The sequence below is a fragment of the Cuculus canorus genome, chromosome 2 (genome assembly GCF_017976375.1).
Source record: "Cuculus canorus isolate bCucCan1 chromosome 2, bCucCan1.pri, whole genome shotgun sequence".
NCBI classification, from domain to species: domain Eukaryota; kingdom Metazoa; phylum Chordata; class Aves; order Cuculiformes; family Cuculidae; genus Cuculus; species Cuculus canorus.
In genome coordinates this window covers 139,446,697-139,460,818 of record NC_071402.1, presented here as the reverse complement: position 1 = coordinate 139,460,818, position 14,122 = coordinate 139,446,697, and the positions used below count along the sequence as shown (strand labels likewise).

Here is a 14,122-nt window from a genome sequence, read left to right as displayed (position 1 = left end):
TCAGTTTACAGGAGCCTTTAAAAAAAATGTACGTAGGAACATTAGTGTACAGTAGCTAGCATTTCCTAGCTACTGTAATCGCACATTCAGCATTAATAAAATTCTTCCCCAACTAGTACTTGAACAAAAATAAATATACAAAAATATATTTTTATCAGTATCTACATGAATTTATCAAATTAATAAATACTAGTAAAGAAAAAATGCAGTGTTTGCAAAGTGATTTGAACTTTTATCACTGAAATTCTGTGACTAGTACTGTAATAACAAAAAAAAATTAACCTGGTCCCAATCTGTGTTCCTTTCATGATCTTCAAAATAGCGTTTCAGGTAGTCTCCTTTTGTATGGTTTCCTTTAACTCGAATATTTCTGTTTCCAATATCTCTGCTTACCATACCATAACGTCTTCTTTTGTGACCGTGGAGTTGTCCATTTACAGTGCAGGCCTTTTTGGCTGTAAGCATGTTTAGTAGTTGTTCTAGTTCTAGTAATTCATTAGAAAATAGATATGTTACCATGGGAAAATACACATTTTAAAGATTAAACCAAAAGTAATTGTTAACATTTTGTTAGTTTTGTCACTAATTCAGCTCCTCATGACTGAAAAGCTATTCATCTTCCATTCATTTGTTGGTCTCTGTCAAAGTTATGCACAATTTGCTGCTAAATAGCTTCACCATTCTTCAAATTTTCAGGTTGCCACAGCCAGGTAGTTAGATAGTCCAGAAAGGCCAGGAGGAAGGATGCTTTCTCTATAGGGCATCCTAAAAGCAATCTTCAGGATGCTCTGCTGTCCTTCACACCTCAGAAACAGAACACAGGTCACTGGATTTTCTCTCTCTTTTAATGAAGTTGGTAATCTGGAAGCATGTGTGTTGACAGTCTTGAAGTAGGAGGGAGGGATGCAGGACCCCTAATCCAAACAGTGCAGAGGTTTTATGCCATCACATAATTTGAGTGCAATGGCTGTGCCTGCTGATGAAATGCTTTGTTATATTAGGGGACGTGCTCTACCCTGTCTGTCTTGTATGTCACCTTTCTTCACTTCTGCATTTTCAAGACGAAGCCACAGTGACAGTTTTGGTAAATCTGAGTTTGCCCATTGGGAACAAAGGCAGTCCACGGACTAATTTCAAAGGAATTTAGATTAATGAGATTAAGAATGTTTCCATGTGATAATCCTTTATTTTGTTAATGTTGTTATTCAGAAAAAGCAAATGGCATAAAAAAGGCTTGTGATAAGATGTTTCTCTACTTTCTTTGTCTCGAGCAAACAGATTTGAATGGAGCTGAAGCTAGATTTTTTTTTCTAAATGTAGTGAACTCTATTTTTTTTTTTCATGCTGCCACTTCCTTGCTCTTTCCTATAGCTACTATTAAGAATTTACATAAATTTAACGGGACAACTTAATTAGTTTAGGCTTAAAATTTACTTACACTGTAACAAATTGGTTAAGAATATTTTTTTGTTTCTCCAAATGATGCCCTAACTCCACCAGTCATAAAGTTTTGCTATTGTCTTCGCTGGGGCCTGGATTTCACCATATATAACTATTTAGTAGCACTGTACGCAGATGGCTCCATCCATTCTTTTGAGCTAATTATTTTATATGATCTGGCTTGGCAATTTTAAAGGAAGGATTTTACTACAAAACCATTTTATGCAAGTACAGTCTGGGAGTCCAAGTTTAGGGCTGAGGATTTCGTTCTTTTTTATTTTGTGATCCAATGTACCTCTATGTAACCTCAGAGTGGTAAAAATGTTTTTAGCTCTGCTTAATTCAACTTCTTAAGCTGTTTTAATCTATACTTAATTTAAATTTTAAAAGTCCTTTGAAAACTGTTTCTATGAGCAGTTACCACAAATAAAGAAAAGTAGATGTCTTATAATAGCCTTCTAAATTCATTGTAGCCCCTGAGTTGATGATTTACCTTCCTAAGCTGCTAAGCATGCAGAATCTTTTACAGAACTTAATAGCAGCTGCTGAGACCTCAAGACTGGTGTTTTCTATTTTTGGACCACCTGGAACTTTCTTACACTTCTATTTATTTATAGTTAAGTAGCATTTCTGATACATCTAGCAACAGAGCTCCAGAGGAAAATTAACTTTGCATATTCCAGACTCATTGACTGAGTACTAAGATCAGAAGATGAGTAGGGAAGCATGAACTATAAAGGTGTTTTCAGGTACACTAGGCAGATATCAGAGAAAATTTGGTCAAAACAGAGTGGCTTGTGTCTATTTCATCTCTTCTGGGGGTATGTCTACAAGGAGGTGTGAGTGACTAAGGTGTCTAATCTGGCTACTGTACAAGAATTATCCCATCTACCCCTAAATGAACCTTGCAATATATCAAGATCTGGATAAAGGAGCAAGGTAAGTGAGGCCCCAGCGAAATCTGCCCTCACAGCTAGAGTGCTTCTTTCAGAGCTCTCTTGGGTAGTTCAGGCTGTGCTGAGCAATTAAGTCATAAATTAACGTGACAGTACACATTTAATAACCAGGGTCACAATTTGTTTTATATTTCTCAGAGAATTGTCAAAATAAGGAGTTGATTTTCAAACCTTGTTTTTAAATTTAAAAGACACTACTCAACATCTCTAAAATTAAATGGCATTTAAAAATCTTAAATGAACTGGAAAATGTCTTTTAGGCATTTAAATATAGTATACATCAAATGTGTGTTACAAAAGACGACTAGAGACAAATAAATAGCTTACCTGTCACTTGGAGCTCAGTGGTACTGTTTAGAGAATTGAAGATATATTTTATAAAGAATTCTGAGGAGGGCAAACTTGCTTTCCCCATACAGACTCCTTTGAGAGCCAGAGTAATGATTAAAGCAGCCAGGCGTGGAAGAGTGTTTTCATCAGCGCCATCTCTGCCCATTATATCAGCATTTTTCTCCAGAGCACTCACATCAACACACTGAAATCAGGAGAAAGCAGCATGAAGACAGCCCTGGTCACCTCCACTTAGATAACAGAGTGACAGGAGGAGAAACAAGAGAAAACACTTTTACAGACAGTAAGAGTAGAAAAGAATACTAAGATTGATGTTGTAATTGACAGCAGGATGGCAAATATGAAATAGAGGACATTCTAGGAGAACAGACAGAGAATAAAAAAGCCTGAAATTTTACTTAGTATCTGTCAGGGAAGAAGTATAGCCCTTCATTCAGGTTATTTTTGCTCAGTGTTATTGTCATGCTGTTTCTATTATTCCGGTGTCTTCCCCACTTGCATTTACATTTACGTCCAGAAAGTGGCAGGAAAAGAAGTAAATTCTGTTAGAGCACAAGAAATTGACTCAAATAGTACATATTTTAACTCTTTATCTTAAACTTCAGAAATAATTCTCTTAATGATTTTAGTTCCCTTTCTATTAAATGGAATTAATAATTCATTAAGGGGCAGTTATCTGGGGACAATATGGAAACATATAATTCTGCAGATAAACAGCGACTTCCTTGCTGGGTGACCAAACAAGAGAAGCAGACAGTCAGGTACACCCATGTGTGTGGCTGTGTACAGGTCTGAAGTGAGATAGCAGAGTACAGATCTCTCAGTTCACTGGTAACTTATCCCTGTTTTCTTCCATTTCTGCCTGCCTTGCTTATTCTCACTGCAAATAGTTGGAGTTTGAGGGAAACAGAAAAACTTGGCAGAAATTATATATGGTAATTTGTCTCTAACCTATATTAACTAAATTGAAAAGTCATCTAGAAGAACCAGTACAGTAATACCTTATTTTACACATACTCATCTCTCTATGTATATGTGCTTTAAACACTGTTGAGAAGAGGCTGGCATTTCTTTTCCCATCCATCCATTACACATTTACATTTCCACAACCCAAAATTTATGTTTATTTGAAATAATATATTAGCTGCTATGACTGGGAAGATGATATTTTCTGTAAAACCAAAACATATAAAGAATCACTAAAAATGCTACTCTTCTATTATTACACTGCATCACTGGACATTTTTCATAACTCAAGTGTTGTGATTCTAAGCATTAGATTGCCTACAATATGTGGAATACCTTCCAGAAAAATAACCTTTTTTCCCTCAGGTCAGTGAGCAGACAAGTCTTAGTTACTGACCAGGCTTGACAATTGATTATACTGCCAGCATAAACAAACAAAACACACAGTAAAGCACTTTACGGATTGTTATTCTATCTTGACACGCCAAATACCCACCAATGCCTCTTTACAGTTGCCCAGATACCACTGGAGTTCTTGGAAATCAGCACGTTCACCAAGACTCAGAACCAAAAGAGCTGGTCAATGAATAATTTATGAAGGGAAACAATTGCACAAAGAACACAGAAGAGGAACTGGAGGCCCTCAGCATTCTGCTGCACAGCCAGGACTCCTACCCATCTTCTGTTTGAATAGGAAAATCTACTACAGTGTGGTGCAAATTAAAATCTAATGAAATGAAGAAGAAAAGGGCAAATTCAAAAGCTGCAATAAATAGAATTTCTGTATATTATGAACAGATCTAAGGGGCTTCTCATAGCAGGTCAACCAATACTCTATGTTTTATCTAATCTGGTAAAATCTTATTTTAATAGCCATTACAAGGAAAACAGTTTTTCTTTAGACTGTGAACTCTAGAATATTATTCTATTATTTTATAGACCCTATTTAAGATAAGGAATAGTAAACAGTGGTGAGAAAACCAGTTGTAAGTTTCCTGCTTTAAAAGGATGTTTTCAGCTGAATATACTCAATATGATTTGGGTGTTTTTTTTAACTTTTAATTTAAGCTTATCAGTAATATTCTTTCTACAATGTGTATTCATGCTGGTAGATAATTAGTCACAAACGTATGTGCCCCAGATGAAGGCAGCCATCATATCTTTGGAGAGATACCTTATTCTAATCTGCTTTGGATGGGCATGGAAGTCCAGGGCCTGCCAAATATCCAAACACAGTGAAATGATTCACAATTCCTACTATACAGTTGGAGCTTTGGAGCTGTTCATTTAAATACAATCGCTACTAATAATGTACACTAATAAGTACAACAGATAAGAAAGCATTTTCTGTCCTTGAAGCCAAGCACAATATCTTACATCTGCACTACTATGCCCTTTTCCATTTGGCCTAAGCATGATAACTGCATCTAAAATACCTGCTGGGAATGGTCCCTGATATGTGCTGTCTCCCCAGCCATGTCTCAGTGAATCTTATGGAAGTGCTAGCACATGCCATAAGCAAGTCAATAAGGCAGCTAGTATTAAATAACATGTACAACAAAAGATCTATGTTCAGCCTCAAAGGCTATTATTGGTAATTAATATGAAGTTATTTTTCCTTATGCTTTCTTTACCTGCGTTTCAGAAGTTTTAAAGTGTTGCCTTACTGAGGCCAAAATATCTTCAGTTTCATTCCGTGAAAAATAATAATGGTCTTCATCATCTCTTAAACTGAGCATACTCTGCAGGTAAAATTTATAATCCATATTATTCAAGCTGAGTTCTGAAGAACATACATCTCTCTGATGAAGAATGTAGTAAAGAAGAATAAGAGAAATTCTCTCAAATACTTCTTCACTGAGATGGTCTTCTAAATCCCCACCAGCTATTAGTAATAAAGCATCTGGTTCAAGGCACTGAAAAAATAAAAATAAGTGGAAATTCAACTCAAGTAACACACTACAAATCATCTGCAAATACAATTAGAGAGGAGTACAGGAGAATACAAGTCTTATATTTAAAGGACTGAACTTAAGCCTACACTGATGGAATGGCAGGAGAAGGCTGCAGGAAATTCATCATAGTTCTATGGCTGCAAGATTGCATTGCGTTTTTTTTCTGAAGCCCTTTCTGGTTTTGAGAAATCTCAAATACCCAACAGATTTAAGACTTACTAGATAACAGGACTAACTATGATCAATGGTTGTAGAGAACTGAAAGTCTTCCACTGGACTCAACAGATTATATTTCTGCTTAGGCTAAGGCTATTCATATTTTCACCTGCGGGTAGTTAATTCAGGGTGTGTAAACAGAAGTTATATAAGATGCAATGCACTGTTAAAAGACTTAATTGGCCTTGCAATCATATAGCTGATTTTGTTTTTTCTCAATGAATTCTGTTAACTCAAACAATTTGGTCCAGTTCAGAGCCAGTACCAGGTCTCTATACCATTTAGTCCTCCAAATGCATTTCAAGAGGAAATAAAATGATACACTCGCTCTGTGCAGGCTCTCTATCTGAGCACAGATTTTTTTAATACATATATATATATATATATAAACCCCTCCATTTTTCTTGTTACAAACACACTTTCCAGAAACATTTGCTAGCTCAAGCAAAAGTTAGTATTTAAAGTTAGACCAGAAAACTAATAGAGTTCTATGTCAGGCTAAGGGAAATAATATAATGAATTCCAGAACAAAGGCTCTTTCTTGAAGAGATCCTGTAAATATTGTCATTTGTTGTGTAGCTGTTTTTTCCAAATGGCTCCTTTTCAAGCACATTATAGGCTTGTAAACTAATCTCAACTATTATGGTAGAGCAGATAGACTGTATATTTCGGAGAAGAAACTAAAACACATAAAGGTACTATGGGAGGATCAAATTTGGACTCTAATAAATCCATGAACCCAGACAGAACCTAGTTTGTGAGATTAAATCGTAAATGGCCACAGGCACGATGTGTTGGTCAGTGTGGCTTACCTTGTAGATTAGCTCATTTTCCTACATAGAAGATGAGTAAAATCGAAAGCACACATTGTGTTCGGAAGGTAATGTTTGTTGGAGGAGCTGAGAGGGCTGCTACATTTTAATAGAAATATCTCTAATAAAAAATTCTCAATACTCAGTCTAAAAAAAAAACAGAGAATGGTAGGTGGTAATTGCCACATTAAATATTTAGACTCATAAATAAACTAGACTTCACAATGATACACTGTGTCCTGTCTACATTTTCTGTGAAGATCTATAATTCTAACTTTTTCTAATGCATATCTCTGAGCATTAGTATTTGGACTAGGAGGGTTATGGCTATTCTGTTTTCTGTCCCAAAGACTATTATAATATTTCAAAACACAAGAAGATAAATTGTAATCAGGGAGGCTGTTGTTTGTTCTTGAAAGGAGATCGACTGAAAAGGAAACTGCTAATTGGAAGAAGCAGCTGCATTTTAAAAGATGAGCTACTCCATAGCATATGGGTCACCCATAGAGAGTGACCCTTGAGGAGATATCAAGAGGATATAAATTGGTTCATTGCTGGTTATTTTGCTGCTATTAATATTTTACAGGAATAAACATCTGCATGGCTTTGGTTTAGAAATGCTTATTTGCTTTAAAAAAGAGGCCAACTTTGAACTTGTGCTCTAAATTCTGAGTTTCTTTTCTTTAAGAGGCCAAAAGTTAGAAAAAATTATCTTATTACTGCAAGAAATATATGACTTTTGTGTGCTTAGGAGACAAAGAAGTGTTAGATGTCATTCTAGCTGCTAGCCCCTGCTTGGAGTCTTGGGGTTCCTATGTAACAATAAACAAAAAATGAGTTTTAAAAAAGTGCTAAACTTCACTACTTTGAAATGCCCACTGGAGAAATAAGAAAAAATAAAAAAAAAAAACCTAAACCTGAAAACAAAATCATGTGGTGTGACTGGAATCCTGGATTTAGAAGGGAAAGTTGAGTCTGAAATCAATTAGCTATTCCCAACAAGTATGCAAAAGAAAATACCAAGCTAAGAAGGGGCATTCTGTTTCAGATCTTGACAATCTTGAAGGATAGTGCTTCTCACATGATTTTTGCTAACTTGTTTTACCAAAGCTTGCTAAGTCATCTTGCAAGATTTCAGTACAGTGCCACAGGGGCTGCGCGTGGCTGAAGATGCTGCCTCTCTCTCATGGATTTTCTGTTGAAAACTGTGTTCACGTGGCACTGGCAGTGCAGGATGTGTGCAGTTCTACTAACACAGCCAACACTGAGAGGTACTGGAAACAATGAATTCAAGTTCTTCTCACAGGAAATTTCCAAGATGAAGACTAAATATAATGGAAGTCCTGACCAAAGTAAACCCCAGCTAAGTTTCACTTAAATTTCTTCCATCTAAGTACACAGTGGGCACACTCTCCACAAATACATCACAAATACATGAAAAAATACAGTAGTCCAGAGAAACTAAACAAAGAGGGAGAACAAGTCCTAGATCCCTGTTTTATGAAGTCTCGGAGGACTATATACCAATCACGGTTTAATGCATTCTCAGCTTTTGATCTGGGTCCATATCTGGCACCTATCCACTGTCCACGTGCACAAAGAGAAAAACTGCACAATCTCCTTTATACAAAATTGCCTATTTAGGGAATAACAGAACAAGGGATACATTATTTATGCATGAAATTTCGTATTGGGGCTCACGTGAAAAATAGGAGCATTAGCAGAAAGAGCCAATTAAGTGAATAGTTGTCAACTGTACAAGAGGATTGCCAAGAAAAGTGTATTGTGAAGGTTTTCACCTTTATGACTATCCTCATAATTCTACTATAAAGTGACCCTGCTGTATGTAGGTCTGAACAATGCCAGAGCTACAATAGTGTTAGTCAAAGTTAAGACTGTCCAAGTCCTTTGTAATGACTTTCAGCTAGATTTCTTACTTAGCACTGTCTCCATCCTACCAGAATCTATGATTTTATTGCACTTGCTCCTTTCTTTTTCAAATTAGGAATCAGCTCTGAAAAACAGTCTCAACTGAACTAGGCAATAAAACCTTCTCTGAAGCTGTACCTTGGACTATTTCCAGTTCCAATTTGGATTTGTAAGATTTGTTGTTCTGCCTTTTATTTTCCTTGACCTGAACTGCTTACCAAAACCGTCCCCTAAATCTTTAGTATTTCAGTGAAGTGGCACCTAAACCTGAGTCAAATCTATCTGTATTTAGTTTTTATCAATTAAAATTCAAAACAAAAAAAAGAGTGGCAGAACTGGTCCCAGTTTTTACCTCTGTCTTCCCACAGTGGAAATCATCTGTGTCCCAAATTCAAGATCCAAGCTTGTGCTTTTATAGTTAGATCGGGGTAAAGCAGAAAAATCTTTTAAATGAAAATTATTAGTGTTATGCAACTGAAGTGTGGCATTTTTAAGGAAATACTTGGAAGACCTCTTCAAGAGCTCAGACTATGAATAATAATTATTCAGAATGAAATTATTAAAGCAGGGACATTTTTTTGCTGCTATGACAAGCAGGTTTAGGTTTCGTAATCAGTAGAGTATCACTCTAATAAATAAATTTAGAACTCACTGACAATCCTGTAAAGATATCTCTCATTAATTGAAGCACTAACCAGATTACAATCTTCTTGCGTGCCATTAATCCGCTGTGGGCACTCAGCTCTCTCCAGTAACATTTTGACCAGTTCTCGTGAGTGGTTCGTGTGGAGCTCAGTGTTGTCAGCTGAAAGAACGCGTAAAACTTCCATCAGATAGCCTCGGCTGGAAGCAGAGCTGCCATCCTGCCCATGCTCTTCCCCAAGCTGTCCTTCAGCAATGAGCACGCTGCATATGAAAGCAGAACATACCACCCCAAGAGCTGGATGCTTGGTCAGAAAACACATCTCCTCTTCCTGCAGTGTGTGATCTGCACTGAATGTTGGATTGTTGTTTGCACTTCACAGCTTAAACTTGAAACCTGAGGAATCTGAATGGTAAAGGGGAAAAAAACCCCAACCCTTTAATTAGTGTGAATGCAATATGTTTGAAAGGATTTATTAATTGGTCAGCTAAGCTGATTTGCAGTGACAAGCTGTGTTTGAACAACAGGGAGCCTGTAAGGGCTTTACAGCCCAGAACAGCAGGAAACTAAGGCAACCATGGCCTTAAAACTTCTGTAGAATTACCAATAAGCAGTTGACTCAAAGCGCCCTTCCCTCCTCATAAAAGTAAAGTGTATGGTTTTGATTTTAGTGTTATGTTATTGCATTGACTAATAATCCTCTTCAGCAAGAGCAGGAAAATATCATAGCTTTCACTTTCATTCCATTATGAAACAGGTTTTTAGCAGTAAAAATAACTGTAAATAAAAATTACTAGTCTAATTCTGATGTGAATGTGCAGTCATTATATTACATAGCAATGACATAGAGCAGATTTTATTTTCAAAACACTTTATCGATGTTACTGAGCTCCAGCTGTACAACAACAAACACGACTGAACAGGATTTACTTAAAAGTCAGTGATATTTTATAATCGGACAAAAGAAGTACAAAACTGAGGTAATAATTTCATTCATAGAACTCAGTGAATAAACAAGACAAATACACCAGAATCAACAAAGTTAACTTGTTAACTCTAGATGCATAGGACATTTTGTACTGTAAATCTGCCTTGCCACTACCCTTCCTAATATACTATTGCCTTTGTTTTAACAATAGCTTATCTCAATATAAAAAATAAGGAACATATATAAGTTTCACTTCTGTTTTCCACAAAGAGGTTTTCATTTTATCGATGGGCAGATGTTGGCAGTGACATATATTTCCAGATGATAAAGCACATGTGTTAAGCAGCCACACATAACTTCAGCTTCTTTTAACTGCAATATGATACGTGTGTTTTATTTTAAAGGAAAATCTGCTAGCAAAGTATTTAAAATGAAAAAAAACAACCTGCTGAATTCAAATTTGCATTCACTCAGATAAAGGTTAGTATTATTCTAGATGTTAGGAAATATTTTGGTGTTCAGCTATATTTTGCTGTTAACAGTTAGGAACATGTATTATTGTTACAAGGATGCACTTATTTCTAAATATTATTTTCTTACCTTCTGAAAGAAAAAAGAATGCTTGTGTATCTAGCTTTGTGGCCTTCTGAATTCTCAGAAGTATTTAGGTGCTGGAAGTCCAATGTTTTTAAAATTCCTTGATGGTGCTCTGGAAGCTGGAGAGGATTAGTTTATTGCTGCCTTGAAAAGTTTTCGGTTGCTATGGAGAGAGCTGCTCTTAAGGTAACAATGAAGGTGGATAGGAATTAGTACATGATCTTCTTGGCAAGTTTTAAACATCATATTACTGAATGTATTTCACATGTTTTGGTAGTTATTTTATGTAAACAGTCTATTTTAGCAGTGCAAGATATATAAAATCTCTTGAATGTTTTTCATTAGGATGGATAACACATGCAAGCACTCTAACTGTTCTCTACATTCCTACTCTACCTGATCAGCTTATAAGAAAACTGAATTTCTTTTCTTCATCAAAACCTTACTTCTTCTTGCAAATACGAGAACAGAGTCCAAATAGAAATCTTTTCAAACACCTTCATAGAGAAATGGTATTTTTCTTTGAAAAACATTGTCCATAGAGAGCAAACCCTTTATTCTCCACTTATTCCATGCCTCATTTGCACCAGTCAAAAAAGGTGGGATAACTCAGACTGTGGTGAAAAAAAAATAAATTTCCACCTACTCAGATTTTCCAGAGATGCCGCTATGAAGTCGATATTTATGTCACCATGCCATTAGAATATTATTGCATTGAAAGTCAGTGAAAACTGTAATGACTGACAGATTTCCATAGTGACAGGTACACTGGTCATACCGTTCTCCCACCTTGAATGAAGGTAATGAAGAATTAGCATCTCAGTTGGCTCAACAAATCCTGTGGAGCAGTAAGCTTGCAGTACTAGAAATGTCATAACTCTCTTTAAAGCTAGATTGACAAACAATCCTGGGTTCTAAAATGCAAGATAGCGACCTCTAAGAGAACAGCCTTGTTTTAGTAAGGCCAAGAACCAGCAACTTATACTGACTATAAAAAAACTTAAACTGACCACACCATCTTGAGGAAAGTGCAAACTGTTAACAAATGTTCTCAAAAATACAAAGTACAAGTTCATTGAAGTGCCTACAAACTCTTGTATGATCAAGGCCAAGCATTTAAAAAATCAGGTTACTATTAGACACTCAAATACAAAAAAACCCACTCAGATTTTTATCAAATTGTCTTTTCTTTTACTTCATAAATTGCAAAAATTGCAAAAGATATTTATAAAACTAACAGTGCCAAATATGCAACTTCATGCAAACAAGAATTACAGAAATTTTCATTTCACAAATTAGTTTTTATATGAATGACTGAAACACATGATAATACACGCCTCCTCGAGCTTTTACAAAACAACATTAACTGCGTCCAGATTTTTTCCACTAATAAAAATAATTCCTCGGATAATGAGGGAATAGCTTGCAGCATTTAATTCCAGGGATTTCTCAATCTCCAAACAAACATAGAATAGGTTTATCTGTATATAATTTGGTGGTTTGTATATAATTTCAAATCAAAAATAAGAATTCATTTCATTCAATTAACGTGTACAAACAGAGGGAGAATTGTTTCAATTTATCGATGTTTGAAAACACATTTAAAGATTTATAACTATTAAAAGCTGCTGAGAGAAGAATTACATAATACTGGCTATGTCTTACATTAGCATTTATATTATAGAGTGATGGTAAAAAAGGAAGCATTCATTTTATTAAAAAGCAACAGATAATAATTGGTAAAGGGTACTACGGGTGATTTCAAAGGAGAATTCACTTCCCTTTTCAAGATTAAGTATTTGCAAACCTCCTCTGACTTGTAAGTGAGTTTCCCAGTGCTGGCAAAATCCCTTATAGTGACTCAAGCCTCAGCTTCTCCTTTTACCCCTGGCACTGGAGCACTATCTGTGCTTTCAGTCATGCCACTATCATCACAGAATTTTTCTATTTACACAGCTGTTGGATTACTGTTTTTGAAGTAATTGCTAGCATCAATTGCTAAGTCCTTTTTTTAAACCTGTCTGTAGTAGCATTATTCCCCTACTACCTACACATCCTGATGCTATGCCAACTGATTAAATGGGACAGTGATAATAACAGAGCTGTGTAGTTACATGCCTATTGGAAGTTTGCTGAGCTACCCAGACAGAAAGAAATAACTGGTAGAGTTTAGTGTCTTAAAACCTCCCGAAGCACGTATCACTAGTATTGTTCCCTCACGTGTCATGTGTCTCTGCCATTCAATTGCATGTCTTTTGGTAATTTTTAATAAAGGGGGGGAAAAATGTCCATGCACGATGCTCATAAGCAAGAGACTGTTTACTGTAGAACGACAATATGCATGGAAGAAAGAGCCCTCAGAGGAACTGGAGAACTAAGGTAACTCAAATTAAAGTAGCTTACCACTCTAACATGACAACAGACTGCATATAGCAAAACCAGAGGCATGATGAACTTCCTGATTAAATAAGCAAATAAAACCTTTTTTTGTAAAAAAAAATTCCATTCTACACATAGTTAAGGTTCTTGACATGATCATTCAGGGATCTGAGATCAAGAATTTGCAGAGATAATCAGTCATTTTGAATCAGTTGGAACAGTTACCACGGAGGAATACTCACAAGAGAGTAATTGCTGACAGCGATACATGTCCAGACACGTTCCATGTCTTTATCAATGACCTGGATGAGGGGATCAAATGCATCCTACATAAGTTTGTGGATGACACTAAGCTGGGTGGAAGTGTCAATCTGCTGGAGGGTAGGGAGGCTCTTCAAAGTCATCTGAACAGGCTGGACCGCTGGGCCGAGACCAATGGGATGAGGTTTAACAAAGCCAAATGCCGGGTCCTGCACTTGGGGCACAACAACCCCGTGCAGCTACAGACTGGGGGAAGAGTGGCTGGAAAGCTGCACAAAGGGGAAGGACCTGGAGGTGTTGATTGACAGGCGACTGAACATGAGCCAGCAGTGTGCCCAGGTGGTCAAGAAGGCCAATGGCATCTTGGCTTGTATCAGAAACGGCATGGCCAGCAGGTCCAGGGAGGTTATTCTGTCCCTGCACTCAGCATTGGTGAGACCGCATCTCGAATACTGTGTTCAGTTCTGGGCCCCTCACCACAAGAAGGAGGTTGAGGCTCTGGAGCGTGTCCAGAGGAGAGCAACGAAGCTGGTGGAGGGGCTGGAGAACAAGTCTTACGAGGAGCGGCTGAGGGAACTGGGGTTGTTTAGCCTGGAGAAGAGGAGGCTGAGGGGAGACCTTATTGCTCTCTACAACTACCTGAAAGGAGGTTGTAGAGCGGAGGGAGCTGGCCTCTTCTCCCAAGTGAC

The 14,122-nt window shown here is 36.8% G+C and overlaps 1 protein-coding gene across 5 annotated transcripts in view; it reads right to left on the bottom strand.

The window, feature by feature from the left end:
- SLC39A12 (solute carrier family 39 member 12) overlaps positions 1-10,911 on the bottom strand; it is a 50,999-nt gene extending 40,088 nt beyond the window's left edge. For 2 of the 5 annotated variants that reach the window (XM_054057349.1, XM_054057350.1), the window contains exons 1-5: positions 10,797-10,911; positions 9,321-9,673; positions 5,348-5,629; positions 2,724-2,931; positions 283-485 (exon numbers count right to left, since the gene is read on the bottom strand). In XM_054057349.1, the coding sequence (XP_053913324.1) occupies positions 283-485; positions 2,724-2,931; positions 5,348-5,629; positions 9,321-9,590 (963 nt within the window). In that variant the 5' untranslated portion in view covers positions 9,591-9,673; positions 10,797-10,911. Of the gene's footprint in view, positions 1-282; positions 486-2,723; positions 2,932-5,347; positions 5,630-6,696; positions 6,844-9,320; positions 9,676-10,796 lie in introns of those variants that run through there. The other 3 variants (XM_054057351.1, XM_054057352.1, XM_054057353.1) reach the window with 3 other exon arrangements.
- Between the last annotated feature and the right edge of the window lie 3,211 nt (positions 10,912-14,122).